Raw genomic sequence first — 24,255 nt, 5'->3', positions numbered from 1 at the left:
AGATGGCATCATTAAAAATTTAAATTAAAGTAAATTGACAGCAGCAATAATGTGATGTGATGTGATTTTTTTTTATTTATCTAAATTGTGAGCTCTTACCTTATGAAAAAATATAATAAATATGTTTAGGAGATAAAGTATCAAAAATAAGTAAATAATAAGATAAGAATACAAAAGACAATCTGCAATACATTTACTCACCGCTAGAGGGCGCACCCAGCTTTAAGAACTACAGCTGTTGTAAAATCGATTAAAAAAAAAAAAAAAAAAACACTCCTAAAATAATATGAGAATAAACATGAGATAGCGATAAAAGCCACTCGATTTCAGTGACATTTTTAATGTTTGCGATGCCAAATATACATACAAATTACACTATTAACTGTTTGACCCCGGATGTTGTTTGAAAAAAAAAAAAAACGGAACTACTTTCATAAGATTAGGGGTCAAATTTCTTCTAGTTTGACTAAAATGTTTGCAATGTTAATATTAAAAATAAATTCCTTTTTTTAGTATGTACAAAACATGACGTAACACATGGAGAAATCGGGAGAGTGTGTAGTGTTTACTTCCGGGCTATCATATTGCATGGATACATAACTCACCGTTACACATCACATTCTGTGACCCGCTGGTAGTCGCCCCGTCCTCTCCTCCATGTCCTCTGCGGTGCTAGTCGCCCCGTCCTCTCCTCCATGCTCTCTGCGGTGCTAGTCGCCGTGGTGGTCGGCGGCAGTGTCCTGCTCTTTATGCGCCGCCTGTTCCCACGACAGAACGCCGTGAAGCTGCTTTGTTTCCCGACCGACACGATGCGGGGAAAGACCGTCATTGTGACCGGAGCTAACAGCGGAATAGGGAAGGCCGTGGCCGGGGAGCTGCTGAAGCTCCAGGCCCGGGTCATCATGGCCTGCAGGGACCTCCGGAGCGCAGAAGAGGCAGCAAACGACCTGAAGAAGGCAGCGGGCCCGGACCAGGGCGAGGTGGTCATCAAACACTTGGACTTAGCTTCACTGCGGTCTGTCCGTCAATTCTGTGAGGAAATCAGCCAGGTGAGGAGGGCACGAGGACAGTTTGTTTACCTGCTAATTGGCCTGTTATTGTTGCCAGATTGGCTGCTTATCCGCTGCCTAAAACACCAATCCACCATAAATATTAAAATACAATTAACTTCCCTCGAAGCTATATATGTAAAAAGTGGCCATTGTGTGCAACCTATTTGGCATTAAAATTAGGGCTGGGCGACCAAAACTCATATCTCATGCCTTTTTCTCAAAATGGCAATATACGATATAATTCTCGATAATTTAAATTAAAATTAGGCTGTGGCTATTCGTACGGTTGCCGTATCAATATACCGGTGTAGTAAAAAGTAATATTTTGCGTGAAAGTGTGCTACAGGCGATGCACACGAATAGCGTAGTAAATATTTACACGTATAAGTACAATATTTTGCTATCTTAAATTTTCCTATTATGATAAACCGTACAAATAGACACTTTCTACAAATTAAGTCTGACAAGAAAGACAGATCTGGGTTAAATCTGTGTAAAAAGTCCAAGTATAATTAGTAAAATAAAAAAGAATGAGAAGACGACGGCTTGGAGCCTGAAAGAAGACAAGCACAGTGGACTAAACTACTGTTTGGTTCCACAGAGGCATGTGCTCAGGTCTGGCAGGAAACAGTCTCATGAATGACGAATAGATAAAATATAACCGTGTCACAGCATCAGTGTTACAAGCAGGCGAAGCTGGTGTAGTGTAAAATAACCCTACCGTCAAAGTAATCCAACGGTTGACAATTTGTTAAAATTTCATTTAAAAAAAATAAATATATATATATACTGTATATATATTTTTAAAGAAATGAATAGTTTTTAACTTTTGTGAGGAAACCAAAAAAATACTAATAAATTAAAAAAAAAACAATTATTACACAAAAATGTCAAAAATAAAGTAAGATACAATTAAAAGGTAAATATAAGTTGTAATGAGGATTCTTCTGACTGCTCCTTTTTAATTATTTATGTCATATAAATATATATGTATGAGAACAGCATTAATGTCACCCAATTTCCTCTCAGGGATCAATAATTTACTGAATCTGAGCAGAAGCCGACACGCCTCACCAGCCAATCAGGATTGGCAGATTTAGAACAATGAAATAGAACCTCCGATGTTTCAGACTCTACAATCCCTGCCATCGATGGTGTCGTCAACAACAACAGAACAGCTTCTCCCACGGGTCTCCTGTAGCTCTGATGAGATGTTGTTTAAACACTCAGCAGGTGGAGATGATTCAAGCTGACCATGTTAGCACCGAGCGCTGCTGCGCTACATGAAAAACGGACAGAGTTTCACAGGCACAGCAAAGTTAAACGGGCTCTGGTGGCTCTGTATTTAGGAGTCAGTGATGATTTGCGTTGTTTTTTTGGCAGTTTAGACGTTTGTGTTGGATTAGAGGGTGTTTAATGCAGCCAGGACGGGAAGGGGAGGGCGGTGTGGAAACATTTTCCCCATAAAAAAACGTTCCACACCGTGGTTATCTACCGCGGCGGTTACCATGGTAATTAAAACATAAACGGTAACCTTCGCCGTCGGGAATTCTACCATGGTTTACCGTGATACCGGTAACCGTTACATCCCTAATACATACACACAAACAAAGATCAGGATCCACACACCACAGTGACCAGGCTCTCATCAGCACCAAATCACCTGTCACTCAAACACCTAAACTTAAAGAAAAAGACAAAATGCTGACTCAACAGAAATGTGTTTAGTTTTTTTGTATTTCATATCCACTGATGAGTGACTGAAGGTGTTCGAATAAATGTACGTGCATTTATGAATTGCTTAGTGTGTCAGCTCATTCTGCGTTTTAATCATTATGTCCGTGTGGTGTTTTTTTGTAGGAGGAGCCTAAGATTGACGTGCTCATCAACAACGCGGGTGTCTACCAGTGCCCTTACACAAAGACAGAGGATGGCTTTGAGATGCAGCTGGGCGTGAACCACCTGGGTCACTTCCTCCTCACTCACCTGCTGCTAGACGTGCTAAAGTCGTCCGCCCCGAGCCGCATCGTCGTTGTCTCCTCCAAACTCTACAAATACGGCCACATCAACTTTGACGACCTCAACAGCGAGAAAAACTACGACAAAGCGTTCTGCTACAGTCAGAGCAAGTTAGCCAACCTGCTGTTCACGCTGGAGCTAGCTCGTCAGCTGGAGGGGTCAGAGGTCACGGTCAACGCCCTCACACCTGGAATCGTCAGGACACGCCTCGGCAGACACGTTCACATCCCGTTCCTGGCAAAGCCACTCTTTAACTTGGCCTCAATGGTCTTCTTTAAGAGTCCCCTGGAGGGAGCTCAGACGCCACTCTACCTGGCCTGCTCCCCTGAAGTGGAGGGGGTGTCGGGGAAGTGTTTTGCTAACTGTGAGGAGGAGAAGCTGATGGACAAAGCTACTGACAAGGAGGCAGCTAAGAAACTGTGGGACATGAGCAGGAGAATGGTTGGACTCACAGACTGAGTCCACATAGTCAGTAGTCCCTGTAAGTCATTGATTAGACATGATCCAATGGGTACTTTGGGATTAAACATCGACTTGAATAACTTATTGTGTGTCTGCGTGTGAGACAGAGTTGGGGCCAATTACATTTTTTAATTACCATTATTTAAATAATTCATGTTCAATTACAACTCAATTATGATTACGGTGACCGACAGTTTTTTCCAATTACAACAAAAATTACAACTATTGTTTTCCCCCTGAAAGTCAATTACATATTCGTTCTCACTTACTAAAGTTCAATGAAAATCACAGTTACTGAGTTAATAAATAACCCATATTAAACGTAACTAGGGGTGTCCCAATCCAATATCGGATATTGGTTTGATTTAAGCTTGAAAATGAGTGTCGGATATCGAATTCAGAATTTTTTTTTTTTTTTTATGATCCATCATCCAAATTGTTTTGCATCTCTTAGTTACCTTGTTAGGTCTTTATCCATGAAAATATTGGTATTAATATTTTAGGTGTGGGTGGTGTGGGAGCCTTTTTTCTGTCAGTATAGCCCTCAATTTGACTTTATTTTATCTAAATGGTAAAATGATCCTCACGAGAACTGACAGGTAGTGGGAAACATTGATATGAAACATATTTTAATAATTAATTACATATGTGTAAGTAACATGGCCAACACAGTTTTGCGTTTAATTAAATTGTAACCATGACAATTGCAATTACAGTCAATTCTCTGAACGCAATTACAATTGAGTTATGAACACAACAGAAACAGATTTATTTAATTATAAATAAGTCATAATTTTAATCAATAATGCTACTTTGAATGTTCCTATTGGATCTCAATATTTAACTTTCCTCAGCCAACCCATTTTAATACAGAAAGATAATTTAATGATGAAAATGTACTACAGAAATTGAGAGGCGTGTCTTTTATTAAAGATGGATTTTTTTTCTTTGCATTGTTGGAAGTGAAAGTGCTTCTCTGCAGCGTTCAGCAGGTTTAATGTTGGAGGATGAAGTCAGAGCAGTGTCGCCCTCCTGTGGACAGATGAACAAACTGCTTCTAGTTTTAGCATGACGTAAAGAGGGGAAATAATGTGAACTCATGCCAGAAAACATTAAAATTGTGAGTTAATGACTGCAGCAGTATAATATTTTCAGACGGTTAAAGTCAAGAGTTTTTGAACCTCTGGATTGTTGTGACCCCATGTGACCCTGGGTCACCTCAAAGGACTAGAAATTGGTTAAAATTGTTATTTCCCTAATTAACACATCACATATCAATTATATTCTATACTTAAACTTTCTTAAATATACATTTAGATCAAATAAAATGCAGCATAAAAATATCTTCTAACTATGCACTAAACCTGACGACTCTGCATTTGTAACACACTTTAATAAACATGATTCAAAACTACATTTAGAGGGGAAAAAAATTCCTTGCGGTCAGCAGAAATTTGGGATATCAAAATGGGGTCAACTCTAAAAAGGTTGGGAACCACTGAAAAAGTAGTGTTAATTTGAACACATCTAGCATTAGTATTAATTTAGTGGTTAAATCTGAACATTACTTGAATATGAAAAATATTTTTAGAGATCTGATCCTGTAAATAGTAACTAACTTGGTTCAGTATTAAAAAAATATGCATTGTTTACATTAGGAATTGAGCCCACATGGATTACACATGGAAGAAAAGACATTTAGTGATCTATTTTAGATGTTTTTGAAATATAGATAAAAATCAATTCAAATAGATATTTTTTAAACCCAGCCCTAGTTTTAAATGGTCTTTTCGTGTGAAATAGTCTCGTCAAACTATGACGAAGATTACCACTGCAGACAACAAAGTCTATATTTGTGTAGTTTGTTTAATTTGAATAATACCAAAAGTCTTGCCCACCAACCAAATATTAAAATTGAGGTTTTACAATTATTCATCTTAAATCTAGAAACACATTTCTGAGTTTTCTGAAACCCTTCTGTCAAGTTACTGAACATTGAGTGGCTTTCCACCAAACGCAGATGCAAATACTGCAGAACTGGGCATTTGAATGCATAATTTGTGCTTTATTAGGTGAACAAAAACAACCAAAAATATATAAACATGCATTGTTATCAATGGAACAGAGTTACAATGGCGTCGTAGGGTTTAGGCATCTGAGTCTGAGGTAGAACGGGGGAAACGACCTCTTCGGGAAATATATAAGAGCAAAAACAAAGTAATACCAACCGTTAACACAAGATGTTTAAACTTGAAACTTTCCATCAATAACATCAAAACACACCCATCTGTACGGTCAGATTCAGAATAAAGAGATAAAAAACTAAATAGTGCCTATTTAGGGCTCCGTTCATTTCTGTCTTGAATTCTTTCCGGTAAGACTTTACGTGAAGTTTTATGCATAAGGCTGACTTTACGCTGTCATTATTATGAATAAAGTGTCATGAAGCCATCATTAAGTGTTGTTTGCTAAATGATGACACCTTTGGAGCTATGTTGGCATTTTTTGGGCATGGTGGAGGGATCTAGTGAGGTTAGGTAGGGTTAGGGTAATGAGCGACACTTAATGACACCTTATTAATGCTAATGACAGGTTTCATGGCATAATAATGACAGCGTTTATGTGTAAAACTTAAAGTTAAGTTTTACCTTCTTATATATTTAGGAATAAGTCCTCACTCTGTGCACCATCTGGGTAAATAAGGATTAAGACACATTTATGTGCAATTTGTATCGTCTCCCAAGTCAAATAAAGCCTTGGCACTTTTTAAACCTATTTACAAGTTCCATAATTAGTAGGGAGAGTTTCAGGTTTTTTTTTTTTTTTTTTGATTGTTTCAGGTTTTACTTTCCAACAGCTACATATAAAATATATCACATCATTTATATATTTGTATATTCAGATACAAAGGCATTCTGGAGCTTCCATTCATCGTCTCCTCTCATCTCGCCTCTGTTATGACTTAAATTCCTCTTGTCATTGTAAACAGTTGTCTTCATTCAGCAGACACTTTCCCACCATGAGCAGGAGGTTCATGTTTCAGCTCTGAGCTGAGATTAGAACCAGACACTGCGGAGTTTCACCTCTGAGATGTTTGACCCAAACCGGATTGGAAAGTCCTTCAGTTGAGGAGTGTTCCGTAAAGCTGTGCCTTCGTCAGACTGTCCTTCCTGGAGAGTCCGAGGGAACCAAATTTCTGGTTGAAAGGAGGAGGAGGTGGCACCGATGGGGGGGACTGGCTCAATTGTGGAGGCATGTTATGCATCTCTACTTGGTAGTGCTGGAGCTCTGCGGCCATTTCCAGGGTCCTCTGGTTGAGAGACTCAGTGGAGCTGTTAAGGCTGGGGTCCACTACGTAGTCGTTGCTCTGGCCTCCAGCTGCCATGTTTCCCTCCCGGTCCTTGGAGCTACCTGAGTGGTAGAGGCTGTGCTCTGAGCCCTGGCTGTCCTCTGTCACGTACAGATGTGCCTGGCTGTGTGAGGGCAGTGGCCCGGGGCTACACTCGGGACTGGGACTCGCAGCCACCCACGCTGAGTCCATGACATCCGCCCCGTGAGGGTAGAAGTCGGCGCCTTCCTGGAAGCTGCTGTAAAGTGGGCCGAGGCGGATCTTGGCGGGTCGGACCGAGAAGTGCTGCTCTGAAAAGCTGTATGGGGAGGCCCGGCCTGGGCTGCGGTAGATGTGAGCGCTCAAGTCCTCCACGCTGAGTTGTCTCCACCGACCAATCAGCTCCTCCTCCTCCGGGGCTAGGGTGCTGCCTCTGCGGCTGTCCCCGTAGGCCACGCTGGGAGAGGAGGACGGAGGCAGCGGTTCGTAGGGCTCACTGAAACAGGAGGACATGGTGCGGCTGTAGACGGGTGAGCTGCCGTTTTGATGATGACTCAGCTCTGCCTGTTGGAAGGGGTTAGAGTTGGAGAAGACACCCGGGCTGTCACCGTCCCAGGAGGAGTCACTCTTTCTCTCATAGTCCCCTGCATCCCTCCACTCCATGAACAGGGAGTGATGGCGTGGAGAGGAGGCTGCACTGCTCGGTGGACCATTCCCTTTATCCTCAGATCCTCCCCCACTGAAGCTGGAGTAGGAGCTAGACCCTGCACCTAAAGGAGGGGGGAAATTAGCAAGGAGCTCCTGGGAGAACCCTGCCTTCAAATCCACAGAACCTTCCTCTGGGTTACTGTCAGTGGAAATCTGAGGCCTGTAAATTATCGTCCTCTGACCATGGAGGTCCATGCTCGGCCTGCGTTCTCTGTGACGGTCGTCGGGACAGTACAGGGCTGTGTCGCTGCTGTACAGGTCGGACTTGTAGGCGGCACGCAGACCCAGCTGCTCCCCAGGGCCAAGGCTCTCCACGATGAACGTGCGTTCCTGCGCTTGGGGGCTGGGGGAGCGAGAGGCCTGGCTGCTGCTGCAGGCGTCGTCAGGCTTCTCCAGCACGGTGGCGATAAGAGACGCAGGCACGGAGTCAGAGTAGGCGTGACACAGAGGAGAGTCCTCCAAGTGCAGAGTCAGTCGCTCCTGGAACTCAGCAGGCAGCTGGAGTCAGAGAGGCGAGAAAACACGTCACATACTACAGACACACACGTTTACAAAGAGGACTTCCTTATAAGACACATGACCCTGCCTGATTGTAACAGGTTCCAATATTAATTAATATTAGACACTTCATTTGTAGCACTTACAGCAGTGGTTCCCAACCTTTTGTGGGTCGTAACCTTATTTTGGTATCATACATTTCTGGCGAAATTTGAGACTTTTCTTTATAACTTTTCAATCATATTTGTGATACAGCATTATGAGTTGCACTATAGTGATGAGATGCACCAGCTCAGATATTTTTATAGTGTTTTTGTTTTGTTTTTTTACTCGATTTATATTTGAGGAAGTGAAAGAACAGAATGTAGTTGTTTGAGATTGTGTGCGGTGTTTTAATTAGAAACAAAAATATAATTTTTATTATTTAATTATTACATTTTTCTACTGTATTTTCTTTTAACTAGATTTACATTTGAGGAAGTGAAAGTATAGAACACAGTTGTTTGAGATTGTGTGCAGTGTTGTAATTTGAAAAAAGAATAATAATCAAAAAAGTAAAAAATTATTTTTATATTTATTACTATTTATTTAACTATTTAATTATTACATTTTTCTACTGTATTTTCTTTTAACTAGACTTACCTTTGAGGAAGTTAAAGTATAGAATAGAGTTGTTTGAGATTGTGTGTGATGTTTTAATTTGAAAAAAAAAAAAAATTAAAAAAAATTACAAACATTATTTTTATTTGTATTATTTAATTATAAAATGTTTCTACTGTATTTTCTTTTAAATAGATTCACATTTGAGATAGTGAAAGTATAGAATGTAGTTGTTTTAATTTATGTGGTGTTTTCATTTGAAAAAGGATAATAATCAAAAAATTACAAAAATATTATTTCAATCAGATTTTTTTTGAAAATCATTTACACACATTTTTGGCGACCCCAAGGTTGAAAAACACTGACTTATAGTATTATGGAAAATTAGTGTGTTTGTAATCTATTTTATTGTACGTAATATTTAATTGTAGTTCTTTGGTATTTCCTCAAACTGGATAAGTTTAATCTTACTTCCTGAGGTTATTCATACACGACTGTATTCATTCTTTCTGTTATGTATAAATCATAAAAAGTGATTCATATTATCAAACCCATCCATCCTCTACATTTGCTAATCCTCAAACAAACTCCAATCAATTAGTTATGCCAGTCTTTCACAGAGCCAACATTTAGAGAGTGACACCCCCTCATTCACCTCGACTTTACATAGAGAGAACATGCAAACTCCACACTAAAAGGACCCACAAGAGTCAACACCAGAAGTCAAACCTTGGGCCATTTGGTGTGAGGCAGAAGTGCTAACCTCTAAACCTCTAAACCTCAGTACTGCTGCTTTATTTGGTTTTAGCTTTTCAGTTTAGAATTTGAATAAACAGAGAAACACTCATTGGCATTGTTGGAAAACGTTCCTGCATTGCATTATGGGATGTGGAGTCTTGTAGACAGATGCATAGAAGTGTTTACTGTTTGTTCCATGACATCATTTAGAATGAACACACACATACACGGTGTAAATATCCACTCATCACCTATTGCCTTATTGTACTGTTTATGTACTCTATTGTCTGTGTATTATGTGCATATATTGTTTTTGTCCAGTCTTGTAAGTTGCAATATAGAACAATAAATAAATAAACTAACTAAAGAAGTGTTTTTACTTCATTCTTACTATGATTTCTTGTATTTCTTCAACACAAGGGTTGGTTTTTGTTCCCAGAATGCCCAAATTCCAAACACAAGAATGAAGTAAAAACATTTCTATGTAGCCGTCAGTAGGACTCCAAATCCCACAATGTAATGTGCTAAACTTTTAATAAAAATGTCAATAAACGGAGTGTTTACATTGGAGATGAAAACAAACATTTGGCAAATTTTAACTTTTTCCAACCTTTCTTTCAGCAAATGATCTTTGATTTATTGATCTCTGAGGCCTACACTACGTCTTTACCTGATTAACAAAAAACAAAAAAACTGCCATAACCCTTTCTTTGTAACCCTAAATTTCATTGAACACTTTGCATTGATCGTGGGAGAAAACCCTACATGTACGCTCCATACAGAAAAGAATGTGCTGCGCATCCTTCCCTGACCTCTGTTCACTGAGCAGATCTGGATTTGGCATTGTGAAGTTCTCTACAATTATTCGGCGGTGAAAACACCCGGTGGTTGAGAGCCTTAGACATTTTCTTTTGTCCGTGTGAAAATGGAAACACAAGTATAAAGTGTTATCAGGGACGACAAGGACCAACTGAGTCCTATTGTGAGCATTTTACAACCATCGACAATGTGTATTTCACCATAGCAACAAGAAATGGGCGAGCTGCAGAAAAGTAGTCCTTTGTTTCAGGTTGGCAAAGAGCGGGAGGCTAATTATAACTTTGTTGATTGGGAGAAGATGAATACTCCAGAGAATATGGAAAGATGTTTTATTCATACAGGTTTATTACTACTCCTAACGACTCATGCAACTTAATTACTGTCCATATTCAATTCCTTTGGGTTTGTTTTGAGTAAGATTCCTATTAGCTTGAAAACATATTTCCATAATGGAATCCTAATGATTTAAATCATTCCTGTGCTTGTTTTGCTGCTGAACAAACGGCTGAGTGGGCGTTGAAGAGTCACGTCACCTCTGAAATTGCTGCAGCACCATTTATCAATATGCTTTCGATTAGTTCTCGCCTACACAAGCATCAGGGCAGCAGCTGATGACGAGAGTAAGAATAACTTGACCTCTGACCCCCATTACATTTGGCATTGAGCCCAATGAACAATTTTTCACTTTGACGAAACTCATATCATGCATAGCGTGGCTGTGTGGGCGTGCATGGGGTCGACTTATGCAACCAGACGCAGATAGGATTGACAGTTCCAAAAGCATGGCGAGGGGTCCTTTAAACTCGTGCAGATTTGCAATATTTAGAATCGATGTGTGCTACACGGGTGAGCCGCAGGCCAAAAGAGACATAGTTATAACGCTCATCAATACCCACATGCAGTCTTCTCACAGCCAACACAGATATGGGGCGCCGATTGTACAGTTGTGCATGCTAAATTAAACAGTAACTTTTAGCAACATTTAGCAACAAACCACGTTTAAAAAAAAAAAGGGATGGGAATTATTTTACATTACTTTTGACCAGATTTATATAATGTGATTTTTTTTCTCTTGTAAAATATGTCAATGTTAAATCTAAATGTTAATTTCAAACGTTACATTAAAATATCAATGTTAAATCTAACTGTTAAATCTAGATGTTAAATCTAAACGTTAAATGTTGAATCTAAATCTAAATTTTTAATGTTAAATCTAAATGTTACAGGTGAAACTAAAGATTTAGCTGATATGCAAATTCCACAGAAGTACCAAAAATAAAAGCTCATTGACACAAACGGGCGCATTAAGATTTAGAGTCAACATTTAATATTTATATTTAAAATATATATTTATATTCATATTTATTTTTACCATTCATATTTATATTTAACATTCATATTTAAATGTAACATTTAGATTTAACATTGAAATTGTATTTTTAGAAAAAAATTAAATATCACAAATTCCACATATATTGCTGTAAATCTGGTCAAAAGTAACAAAAAAAAAAAAATTCAGATAAGTTTTTTAAACATGGTTTGTTGCTAAAGGTTGCCGTTTATTTTATCATGCGCAACTTTAAAATCGGCGCCCCATAAACAGCAGGATAGTTTGACACTGGTATGATGTGCACACCATTTACCTTCTGTCACACACACTGGGATTTCACTTTCTCTGACTGTTCTGACGTTTTACTTCTTTTTTTTGTTTTTTTACCATCTCATGTACGTTGAAGTTGCTTCTGAGCTGCTTTGAAACTAATCACAGTCTAACAATTATATGATTATTACCAAAGCTGCTGCAGCATGATTACAATCTGCCTTATCAGAAAGCAACAGAGGGACTATAGATATTGGCATTTATCTGGATCAGTGATCCTGATCATTCACACTTAAAGAGTTTCTTCCAAAAAATCATGATGAAATGCACAATCCAGATTCAATCAAATTGAAATTCAAAATAATTTAGTCTAATTTTCGGAAAGATCTTTCAATTACAAACAGAGATATGAATTTTTGAATTTTTCGCCAACAAGAAGAGATGGAGATTTTTTTATTTTTGAAACTGATCAAGAATCAGGATATTGATCTGGATCCCCTCCAAATTTCTACTGAATCTTCTATATTGTAAATCTACTTTGGTTCAATTTGTTTTTAAATCCGTTACGTACTTTTGACATAATCCTGCTAACAGACAAACAAACAAGTAAACAAGGGTAAATATGACCCCCTTGGCGAAGGTAAAAATCCCAAAACACCTTTATGTTGTTGTTCCTAAATTCATATCTGGGTTATTAATTGATCAAGTGATCTTTATGAAATTAGATTCAGGTATGTTGGGCTATAGTTTGTCAATTATTCCACCAAATTTTGTTAGGATCAGATCTGGATTGTGCATTTCAACACGATTTATTGAAAAAAATGGTGTGTCCATACATTTGGACCAACTATGTTGTTGTTATGAGGATAGAAATGTCTTCCAAGCCTTCAAAGTGTGAATGATCATGGTACCATGATCAGGATCAATTGTCCAGATTAATGCTGATATGACAAAGAGGATATCTAATGGTTGGCAGAGGTTTAGGTCTCTCTGTACTTTGGTATTAATGATTTGATGCTAAACATTTGCAGGAGAGTACTTTCTCATGCTCTTGGGTGTCAAAAAGAACTTTAGCTAAGGCAGAGCAACACATTTTCATGAGCCTGCTTTGTGTTTTCATTTTTAATCTCAATGGCAGACAATGACTCAGAGACTTAATGCAGAACTAAGTAACTTTTTCACCTCAATAAATCCTTGTCGTAGTCTCTGTGAGGGAAACACAAGTGTTTATGGGGTTTCATCTCTCCCTGCCGTCTCTGGCCAGAAAACCGCACTTGCAACTTTCCTGTCTCCGACCCAGTAGCAAGATATACTGCTTTACAGTAGCCCAATACAAACTAATGCTAGATTATGACCAGCCCCGTGGCTGCACATGGTTGTCTACAAATTAACGGAGCAACTCCATGCAGTGACAGCTCAGCAGCAATCACATACCGTCATCACGGCAACAGGCACGCGCACACACACTCGCAACCCAACGCTCCATCAGGCAGCACACACACAAATATCTATCCATCCATCCATTTTCAGAGGCGCTTTGTCAGCACACAAACAAACACATCACATACATTTCCACACTCCCTTCCATATTACTCCCACATCATTTATTTTACTTGTCTCTTTTCCTCATACTGGTCACATGGGACTATGTGTGTGAAAGCACCCTTCGTGTCACTGTCGTATTAGGATTTTTCTGTGATCGGTTGCTACCGTCTTGGGAGAGCAAAGGTAGCTGTGAGGTGGCAGAGAAGGCGGTATATCCGGAGTTTCTGACAAATCTATTTTTATGAATCATTCTTTTGAAATGCGAAAAAATACCTAACTAGTCTTACTATGGTCTACTGCCGGTGGTCATTCAAATACATCAACGTATATAAATCACGCCTTCACCCTATAGACCCCTATACAAATAGACAAATACAGTGATTGCCCAGCCAATAGGCTTCACCCTCCTGTAGCGGAGTCTGTCAATCAAAGTGAATGCGGAACTCTGTGCAGAAAATAGGCCCATAGACCTACTGTATATCAACGCGACCTGATGCGCATGTAGAAAAGTAAAGGCATTTCTAAGAAACTCCGGATATAACTTTTAAGAAGTCTGGTTCAAGCTATTTCTTCATGACAACAGAACAAAAATTTAATCACGCAGACATCCAACATATTTGAAAACCTTTGAAGTCTCCTTCCATTGCTCTCAGGTAAAGGTTGTAAGGATTTGTAAAAACCCTCTCCTGCCTAGGCAACTCTATGTCTGTCCTGCAGTGACCTACAGCACTAACAGCCCAATTGTTTCTTATCTCTGCAGACTCTCAAAGGGTGAGATGACCTTCCCTCTACAGTCGACACAGCAATCTCTACGCCCATCTCATGCCAAGTGCCAACAATTCAGCTATAAGTGCAGATCCCAAAATCTGACTCACATCTTTCCAAGCCCACATCGCCTTTTCTTCAATCTTCTTTTGCTTCGACTCAATTAAAGCAGTTTTGTCTGTCTGAGCACTATTCTGTGATCTCAGCAAAGACCTCCAAAAAGTCTGAACCCTCTTTTGACAATATGTGACTTAACTAAAATCTCTTTAAATCTGAAGAAATGAAAGATTGTAAATGGAAATGAGTGACGAAAAGGAAGTCAAATCTGAAGTTTGTCTGTTATGAATGTGAAGGTCAGGCTCACCTCAGAAAGCTGGGCCAGGTAAAGAGATTTGTTGCACTGGAGAAGCTGAGCAGCCAGGTTACAGTCTTTCCTATACACTTCCTGTAAACATAGATCGAGATCAACATCAAGAACAGATCTGCTTTGTATTGATCATGTTTCCCTGTAAAAGACCGTTTAAAAAAACTCAGTCGCTGAAGTTATTCCTTTTTTCTCCTAGTTTTAGAAATAGTTCTGGAGCAAATCATAGTGAAATATGGCTTTTATCACCTTTTAAGCCTGGATGCTTTTTTCTTTTAATAATTCAAGTGAACGCTGCCATCCTCTTCACCCACATGGACACAGTTTCTTTTTTAGTTATATTCATTCACCTATTACCTCAATTTTATTGCAAATCATCCAAAAGTCAGTTAGGACTTTTTGGATGATTTAGAACATTTATGGACCTGACACCATCTGAATGAATGGGACTTGATGTGATATGACTCAACTTGACAAGATGTAATGTACTTGTTTGGAAAAGACCTGATGGCACTTTACGTTATGTCACATGATCTCACATGAGGTGTCGGGATCTTCTGTGAAGTGTTAGGACTTCATCTGTCCTGAAGTCAACTTCTCTTGATGAATCATGTGGAGGCTTCTTAACACCTGACCTGACATAGTAAGTGATGATATGTGATGGTCTGTGGAGGTTCCAGGGCCTCAAAAGAAAGAATAAAGTTTATTTCTCTCTCTCATTAACATGCCTGGTTTTTTTTTTTTTTTAAAAAAAACAACAGCACTCTGACAAATGTCCAATCTGGATCCAATCTGGATGAAACTTGGTGAGGTAATTAAGGACCCAACCCAACATAACTGAGTCAAATGTCAAAGATCGGCCAATAAACAGAGATAAGAATTTTTTCCATTTTCGCCAAGGATGAGAGATAACAATTCTTCCAATTTTTTAATCCAGAATCCAGAATCAGTATATTGATCTGGTTCACCTCCAAAAATGTAATGGAATCTTTCATGATTTTGTTAAAATGTGTTTTTGAAAATAAACACTGATGGCAAAGATGAATGTTGCCATTTCTGCGTGTGCACAAAGAGCAACCTTCTTTGTTCTTCCTTCAAATTTTGGGAAACTTGCATTTTGTGGCATTAGCACTGTGAGCTCTAACTTACATTGTCCTCTTGAAGCTTCTCGATGGTGAGCTTTGCCTCCATCAACCGGTTGTTGAGAACAATTATTTCCCTGCTCAGAGCTCGCTTCTCATCGTCGTGATGCTGTGACTGGAGAGAAGAAGAAGAGTGTTTTTCTACTTGATGGATATCTATTCTTCATATCTACTACATATGCATTTTTAAGTCCAACAGTCCTGAAACCTGTCAATCATCTGGGATGGCAGTGTAAACTAAGGTGAAAGATATGCTACCCTGCATGTTCAGTCCTTTAACTCCTGAATGGTTTTCGACAGTGGGTTGCATACGTATCCGCACCCCTTTAAGTTTTCAACATTTTGCCATGCTATGGACCACAAACAAATATATTTAGTTGAAATTTTATCATCCAGAAATGGAAAGGGTATGGCATCACTGCAAACCTGCCAAGACACGGCCGTCCTCCTAAACTTACCGGCCGAACAAGGAGAGCACTGACCAGAGCTGTATCCAAAAAGCCTATGATGACCCTGGATGAACTGCAGAGAGTAAGAGCTCAGGTGGGGGATCCTGTCCACAGGTCAACTATTAGTTGTACACTGCAGAAATCTGGAGTGGCCAGAAGAAAGCTGTTTTTAAAAGAAAACCATAAAAAGTCCTGTTTGCCAGAAACCACATGGGGGATACAGCAAACATGTGGAAGAAGGTGCTTCGGTCAGATGAGACCAAAATTTGACTTTTTGGCCTAAATACAAAATGCTATGTTTAGCGTAAAAGTAACACTGCACATCACCGTGAAAACACCATATCCACTGTCAAACATGGTGGTGATAGCATCATGCTCTGGGGGTGCTTTTCTTCAGCAGGGACAGGGAAGATGGTTGGAGTTGATGGGTAGATGGATGATGCCAAATACAAGACAATCTTGGATAAAAACCTGTTGGAGTCTGCAAAAGACTTGAAACTGGGGCGGAGGTTCACTTTCCAGCAAGACAAAGACCCTAAACATAAAGCCAGGGCAACAACTGAATGGTTGAAAACAAAAAAGATATCCACGTGTTAGAATGGCCAAGTCAAAGTCCAGACCTAAATCCAATCGAGAATCTGTGGAAAGACCTGAAAACTGCAGTTCACAAGCGCTCTCCATCTAATCTAACTGAGCTTGAGCTAAGAAGAACGGGAAAGAATTACAGTCTCAAGATGAGCAGGACTGGAAGAGATATACCCCAAAAGACTTACAGCTGTAATTACAGCAAAAGGAAATTCCACAAAGTACTAACTCAGGTACTCAGTTTTTTTATTTATTAAAAAAAGTTCAGAATCCTGTATAAACTTCATTTCACTTCACAATTGTGTGTCACTTAGTGTGTGTCTTTCACATAAAATTTCAGTGAAATATATTTATGTTTGTGGTCCATAGCGTGGCAAAATGTTGAAAAGTTAAAGGGGTGCAGATACTTCTGCAACTCACTATGTTAACTTTCTCTGAGATTTGTAGCATCTCAGACCAAGTGATCCTAAAGAAACAGTGTGGAAAGTTTGTACAGTTTCCCCTGAAATAGTAAAAGTGCATTTATGTGATTTTTTTTTTTTTTCAGTCCAGTAATTACATTCTGTGTAGTTGTGTGGGGCCAAAGGCTGTGATGGATTGGGGTAACACAAAGTGTACAATTACACACAGACTTACTCAGCAGCTCTCACTCCTGTGAGGAAGGTTTACTGTACGTGACTAGAATCAACAAACGCTTCAAAAAGCTTTTTTTTTTTAGCTGTCAAAATGAAATCTCTGTGTGACCTAAAGGACACTATTCCATTATCTCACGCACAGATACGCTGATTATTATCTTGTGGTGAACAAGATTTCTTTTCTTTTTTTAAAAAAAAAGAAAAATCCAACAAAGGTTTTCAGCAGCGAATACATGAAAGCTGAAGCTCTGACAGTGTTCCCCGGCAGACTGGTTAATTGTATATTTCTGCAATGGCTAACAAATGAAGTGAAGTGCTGCAGCACTGGTGAACAATAGGCTCGCCATCACTTAGCCACTGGAAGGAGGACAGCCAATTGTAATAAGGCATAATTAGCGTCAGTGGAACTAACAGTGGGGCATACACATTCAACGCAGATCTGTATCATGTTCAAGCTCCATATGCTCTGCTTGATTTATGTCTGCAGGTTCACAATTCAGTGTGCGCTTCACTGCCTTCCATCGCACATTCTGCCACTTACGTTTCTGTGCATCTTTTCCTCCAGATCTTGATTGATCCTCTGCAGTGTTGAGTAGCCGCTCTGTATTCTTCAAAACACAAAACACAGATTTGTTCACAAGGAGGACATTTGTGCAAAGAAGTGATGGCAGTCAGTCATTTCGGGTTCATAGATATACAGATTTCCCCCAGGAGTAAATGTTTATCTCCAATTTCATTAAAAGTTGGAGACCCCTGGAGAAGAGCAAAGACTCAAAATAATGCTACATAACAGTTGCACACATCTATATGGGGTGCAGATTGTAAAGTTGCACATGCTAAAACAACATTTAGCAAAAAACCACATTTAAAAAGATGTGAATTTTTTTTACATTACTTTTGACCAGATTTACAGCAATATTTCTGAAATTTGTGATATTTAGTTTTCTCGTAAAAAATAATTCCAATGTTAAATCTAAATATTAAATCTAAATCTAAATGTTACATTTAAATCTAAATGTTTCATTTAAATCTAAATTTTGAATCTAAATGTTACATTTAAATCTAAATGTTGAATCCAAATAGTAAATAAATGTTAAATATTAAATCCTAATATTAAATGTTAAATCTAAATGTTGAATCCAAATAGTAAATAAATGTTAAATATTAAATCCTAATATTAAATGTTAAATCTAAATGTTAAATGATTTAACATGTGTAACTCTACAATCAGCATCCCATACATCAATGGGATCTGATCATAGCCTGATACTGTAACAAAAATCTGTCTGACATACTGTACATAATGTCATTTTCTTAGCTGCTGTAAGTCCATCATCTTAAGTGGCACAATTGAATTATTTCAAAGTGCTCAAAAAAAAATTCTGAAAAACATTGAACCCGTGTGACTGATGTAGTTTCTAAACTTTAATTAATGAAAGTAAGTCTGTGCTTGTGTGAAGCTGCTCTTCGCTATGGCAGAACCAAGTGAATTGCATTTTCACCGTGTCATTCACTTTGCCCATTTCCTTCTAAATCCCCCTCAGTTTAAGCCATCTTTGCTTAGTTTGAAGGTTTCTGCTCAGCGGACCAAAGACTCACTAACTGTGGATGCTCATGAGCGAACATGGATTAGGAAAGTTCTGGGCAGCAATTTGCACTAAAGAAGGAGAAAAAGTCTACTTAGAATCAGACTTTCTCAAACTCTTAGTTGTCTTTGGGTTTCCAAGGTGTCCTTACATACTGTATGTGTGAAACAGAATTACGCCATACAACAAACTTTAGTACATTGACTTGTTTTGAATTTACTCCATCAATGTAATGAAATACAACGATCACGATATATAATACACTTATATCTAACAAAAATCCAATGTCAGTGAAGATGTAATGATTATTAATAAAAAATACAAATTTATGATGAAAAATATTTATTTACAATTTTTTGTTGGCCAAAAAAAAATCAATGATTTCTGATTATAATCAATGGATGACATTGGAGTTAATTTCTGTGATCATTATTATTTTACTTTTTTTCCACTTTATATCAGCGATTCACTACAATAATACATCGTAAATAATAGAATAAAATCCCTTGAATGTGTAACATTTTTGTGAGTGACTTTTTTATAAGTTACTGAGTGAGGGCAGATAAAGTTCAGTTTTATTTTTGTAGTCAAGTTACGACAGTCAATGGAACCACTTACCAGTCACACGTGTTAAAACTCAAGGCCTGGGGGCCAAATTTGGCCGCAGGAGAAAATAAACAGTAAACATGTATCATTGTGAAAATTCCCCACGCTTATATCACATGATGGCAGTCATTGTTCAATCTCAAATTGATGAAAACATTTTTTTTTTTTTTCCAAATACCTGCAAATTTCCTCAAATTATTCTACTAAATTAAATAATTGTTCAAAATATAAAGGAAATGTAAGTAAATTTAAGTTTAAGTTCACTTAATGCTTGGATATTGTCAGTCTCATATATTGTGTATGTAATTTATATATGGAAGTGAAAACTAGGGCACATTAATGTTGAAATCGCTTTTTTTCCAGCCCGAAATCTGTGCCCCACTTGAGATTAAACTAGCCTGTTTTTGGCCCCGGAACTAAAATTAGTTTGACACCCCTGAGTCAGGTAATAATGAATATATGGGTCCCTGAAGACACCCCTGCACTCTCAAAACTAATTCCTGGAGGGCAGCAGTCCAGCATGTTTTGGGATGTTACCATCTGTATGTGTACTTAAATCACAGCATGTGTGCTCCTCCTACCTGCGCAGTTTATCGGTGAACTTGTCCAGCTCCTCCTGTGCTCGGCGCAGCTCCGTCTCCAAGTACTGCCGCGTGGAGTCGAACTCGCCCTGCAGGAGCTCCAGCTTGTGCGTGGTGTAGGAGAGCCTCTTCCTCAGGTCCTCCTTCTGCTCCAACAACGAGCTGGACACAAACACACACAGTGGAAGATTGTAGAGCAAAGGAGAACTTTTTTTTTTTTTTAAATCCCAATGAATGGTCGTGCAGCATGGGAGGAAGACAAGATGTCAGCATTCAAATGTACATGAGGGCGCTCACATTGAACAAGACAAATACACGTGATCAGCCATATTGTTGAACCACCTGTTCCTGAACACGCATGCACACACTGTGTTTACAGAACTAAATATAGAGGCATCTTGTCTGGATAATGTATTATGATAAACATGTATTAATTATAAGACCTCATTCTCCTCCCACTGACCACTCTGCACTCCGTCCTCCGCCATGGCTGTTTTTTCCCCCTTCTGGGACGCATAATTCTGACATTTATTTCATTTCGCTCACTATGACCCAACTCACTGAACCACCAAAGTACCAAAGACTAATTTTAAAACGTGGTGACCGAGCATTTGATAATAAAAAATAAATTTGATAAGAATAAATCAATAAAGTTTCCTTACTTACAGGTCAGATATAAATGTATCGGATTTAAAGGACCACATGTGAAAGTGGCCTCAGTTGGATTGGAATTAATCTGATTTGTGCTGTTAAACTGTTTTTAACAGGTTGCATACGGGCAAAACAATAAATAAGTCAGATTTGGGACACATTTGTCTGCAGTTTCAACATGGCCTAAGATCTGCATCAATGTCTCAAATCTGATGATTCCCAAACCCATCCATCGGGTACATTATTATGTCTTATATAGTTAGTCGTAATGTTATTCTTGATCGAATAAAGGCCATGTGTACTAATGTTTTTTGAAAAGGACACCTTGATTTTTAGGTAAGACTTCACACTGTTTTGTATTGTGACTGAAAGCTTTGCAGATTGTGTGTGTATAATACAATGTAACGCACAATACGTTTTAAAAATGTTATTTTATCTGTAGTCCAGCTTTCTTGAAATCCCACTGGTTTGTGTCCTCTGATCCACCTTCCATACAGTATATGGGGAGAGATTACACAATTTTGATGTGATAAATCATCTAAGTAACTAACTAAGTAATGTAATTCATGTGATTTCACTATGTGCATTGACACAGATTGAATCAAATAAAAAGTGAGTGTGAGACAGAAAAGAGGAAATGTGTGTTGCTGTAGGCGTTGGATGTGAGAAAGCCTCGTTCGTTGGGCTTAATGGAGCCTGTATTGATGGGCAGGTGGAGGAAGGAGGCTAATGACTCTTCTATCTGCAGCCAAATAACAGATCGCACAGAGTAGATGGAGATGAAGCCACTCCGCTTTGCTTCTTTTTTTTTTTTTTTGTCTCTTTTTCTGTGTCTCTTTGAATGAGATCACAGATGCTCAGAGGAAACCTGAACAGGATCCTTTTTCAGGTCACAGAGTAGTTTCCATCCCATTAGCAAGACATCATAACACTTCTGTCCATCTTTGCAGACAAAAACCTCTAATTTCACTAAACATTGGGTTAATTTTGCATTCTGCATGCCTTAATGGAAATATACACTGAGCAGGTAAAAGTAAAAGGCAGAGATTGTCCCTTCAGGGCACCTGTAAGTGGGTTGACGGATTGCTAGGTTTTGCTTTTTCCAGTCCTTTGCTGGCAGAGGCAGTACTATTTAAATTAGAGCTTTATATTTGTTAATAAGGTTGAACAAAAAGTAAGATTTCCATCTGATTTTTTTTAATTTCATAATCAATATAGTGATCAAATTAGCTGGATTTACCATTCAGTCTGTGTTGAGCCTGTGACTGTTTGGGTTTTCTACACTTTACTGCAAGCATCATAATGACTCTTCAGATTAATGTATTAAACAGAAAGCTCACTTTAAAATTAGCTTTTTTTTTTACTCAGTGGCTCCGTCCTGGTTTAAACCCTGATCATTAATATCATTACAGTTGAGTGCAGTCGGTGTTAGTTTTGACAGGACATTTTGATTTAGTTTTAGTCATATCTTTTGACTAAAATGCAACTGAGTTTTATTCAAAATGTCAACTAAACCTGGCAGAGATAAACTTTAATGTAGTTTAGGCATTTTTTAAAGGTTGATATAGCATTGATATAGGATGATACTGTTTGTAAATATACACATGCACCGTCTTACGTCCACAAACACTTCCTATTGGATCACTTACAGTGCTGTCCTGCCTTTCACTCAACAAAAGTATATTTTGATTGGATACCTTCCAAAACAGAAACAGTTTTGATTGGATTTCATCCCATGTGAACATTATTTGAATGTTGAGTTGATGAAAATACTGTATGAATAGATTCTTATGTAGTTTTTGTCCACATGTTTTTGTTTATTCATCTCAGTACTGCCAACGAAAAGGATGAGGGAACTTTTTAGTCAACAAAATTAAGAGTGGTTGAGTGTGAATGTGTTTATAGTGCAGTTTTATAGAAGATTAGTTACAGTAGCTGACATTCAACCAAGGAAAACTGCCTCCTCTGGGGTATTGGCATGTTTTATATGATAAAATCCAATTATCAAATAAACTTTTGAAGAAAATCTTTCCTTGTGGTCTAAAATGTATAGTTGGTGTCTTCTTTCCAGTCATTTTGGCTGAGATCTTCAGTTCTCTTGGTTTCCTTGATTTCTGTCATTATTTTTACACCTATTTTTTCATTCTGGTACTTTTGTTTATTATGCTATGCCATCTGTAGTCAATCTTCTAAGGAGACACTTGTTGGTACAAATGGTCAGGTCAGCATATTTGCATTAAAATGGTTTACATTTGATTGAATTATCTTTAACTGAATGAGTGGAGAAACATCCATCTACATTGTAATTCTATGTCCTTACAGGCTGGCTGGCATTTGAAAGGCTGCATTCCTCCCACCTTCCCTGACCTCCTGCTTTCTCAGGATTGGCAGCCATTAGCTGGAGAACACAGGTGCTTACTGTTTGGCTGAGGAGGAGGATACGTGGAGCGGCTCCAGGGAGGAAAAATGCCCCATTAGTGACCTGCCCTGTGAACGACAGCTGAGTCAGATGAAATGAGTGTTTTTTTTTTTATTTCACAGAGATGAGATGACGGAGCGCACCACGGCCACAGGACAGCAAAAAAAGAGACGCCGTGTGGGCAGATGAAGGCACAAACAGGTAAGACGTGGACGGATGGAACGACGCTCGTCTCCACAGTTAATAGCTCTTACCTTTTCTTTGGATGTTTGCCTCCATTTCGAGAGACTTTTAAGGCAGTTTTGCCAATGTATATCTTTTTCATGGTTTGCCTGTGTTCCTTCCCTCTCATGTGTTAATAGAGCTCGACCCACAGGAAGCTGGCACGTGCGCTAGATTTCCATAGACGCTCACTTTAAGCGCAGCCTGAGTAGTTACTGATCGGTCATTCTGCGTCGACTCTGCCAGACGAATCAAACAGACAGGATGATGGCGACGTTAGTTAATACGACTCGAGCAAAGGTGCAATATTACAAATATTCAAGAGTGATGTCAACATTTTGCAATCAGTCATCAGAACGACACGCATTTAGATCACATTGTAAGGGACAGTTTTTCTACCACTGTGCCGTGTTACATTTTTCAATTTCACCTAGTTGGTAAAAAAAAAAAACACATTTTTGGAAACTAATTAATTACTGTCTCCAAATATGCCATTGTGCTGCTGTGAGAGCCCGTCCTCATCGTGGAGGTGTGCACATAAAGCTACCCAGACTTGTGATCTTCATTAAAAAAAACTCGTAAAAATACACAATAAAAAAAAACCCATGTGATAAACAATGAAAAGAGCAATGAAAAAAAAATGTTGAAAAACAATGGCAGACAACTGTCACTCATTGTCATCGTTTATGTTAATATCTGACACTTAACATTTAACAATACAGAACAAAATCAAATTATATAAACGTATTATTACTGATAATATATATATATATTGTAAGAAAGCCCTGTTATATTAAGTGTTCAGTTTTAATTTCAGTTATGTTGTTACTAGCCCTTTAAGAGGAACGTATTTTAGCACAGTTCTTCCTGCCGCATGCATG

The 24,255-nt window shown here is 38.5% G+C and overlaps 2 protein-coding genes across 5 annotated transcripts in view; one reads left to right on the top strand and one right to left on the bottom strand.

Moving 5' to 3' along the window:
- Window positions 1–118: 118 nt before the first annotated feature.
- On the top strand, window positions 119–3,617 carry rdh14b (retinol dehydrogenase 14b). Its single transcript, XM_028439701.1, has 3 exons — window positions 119–635; window positions 674–1,049; window positions 2,913–3,617. The coding sequence occupies exons 2-3, from the start codon at window positions 696–698 to the stop codon at window positions 3,528–3,530; spliced, it is 972 nt and encodes a 323-aa protein (XP_028295502.1). The 5' UTR covers window positions 119–635; window positions 674–695; the 3' UTR covers window positions 3,531–3,617.
- Window positions 3,618–5,577: 1,960 nt separating this feature from the next.
- Window positions 5,578–24,255, bottom strand: part of LOC114457954 (brain-enriched guanylate kinase-associated protein) — a 39,315-nt gene continuing 20,637 nt past the window's right edge. For 3 of the 4 annotated variants that reach the window (XM_028440133.1, XM_028440132.1, XM_028440134.1), the window contains 6 exons: window positions 23,407–23,613; window positions 20,083–20,244; window positions 17,851–17,917; window positions 15,648–15,755; window positions 14,499–14,579; window positions 5,578–8,067 (listed from right to left, as the gene is read on the bottom strand). In XM_028440133.1, coding sequence (XP_028295934.1) covers window positions 6,655–8,067; window positions 14,499–14,579; window positions 15,648–15,755; window positions 17,851–17,917; window positions 20,083–20,244; window positions 23,407–23,504 — 1,929 coding nt within the window. In that variant the 5' untranslated portion in view covers window positions 23,505–23,613 and the 3' untranslated portion in view covers window positions 5,578–6,654. The remainder of the gene's footprint in view (window positions 8,068–14,498; window positions 14,580–15,647; window positions 15,756–17,850; window positions 17,918–20,082; window positions 20,245–23,406; window positions 23,614–24,255) is intronic. The other variant, XM_028440131.1, reaches the window with a different exon arrangement.

This window comes from Gouania willdenowi, chromosome 24 (genome assembly GCF_900634775.1).
Source record: "Gouania willdenowi chromosome 24, fGouWil2.1, whole genome shotgun sequence".
Lineage (NCBI taxonomy): Eukaryota > Metazoa > Chordata > Actinopteri > Blenniiformes > Gobiesocidae > Gouania > Gouania willdenowi.
This window is presented reverse-complemented; position numbering and strand designations above follow the sequence as displayed.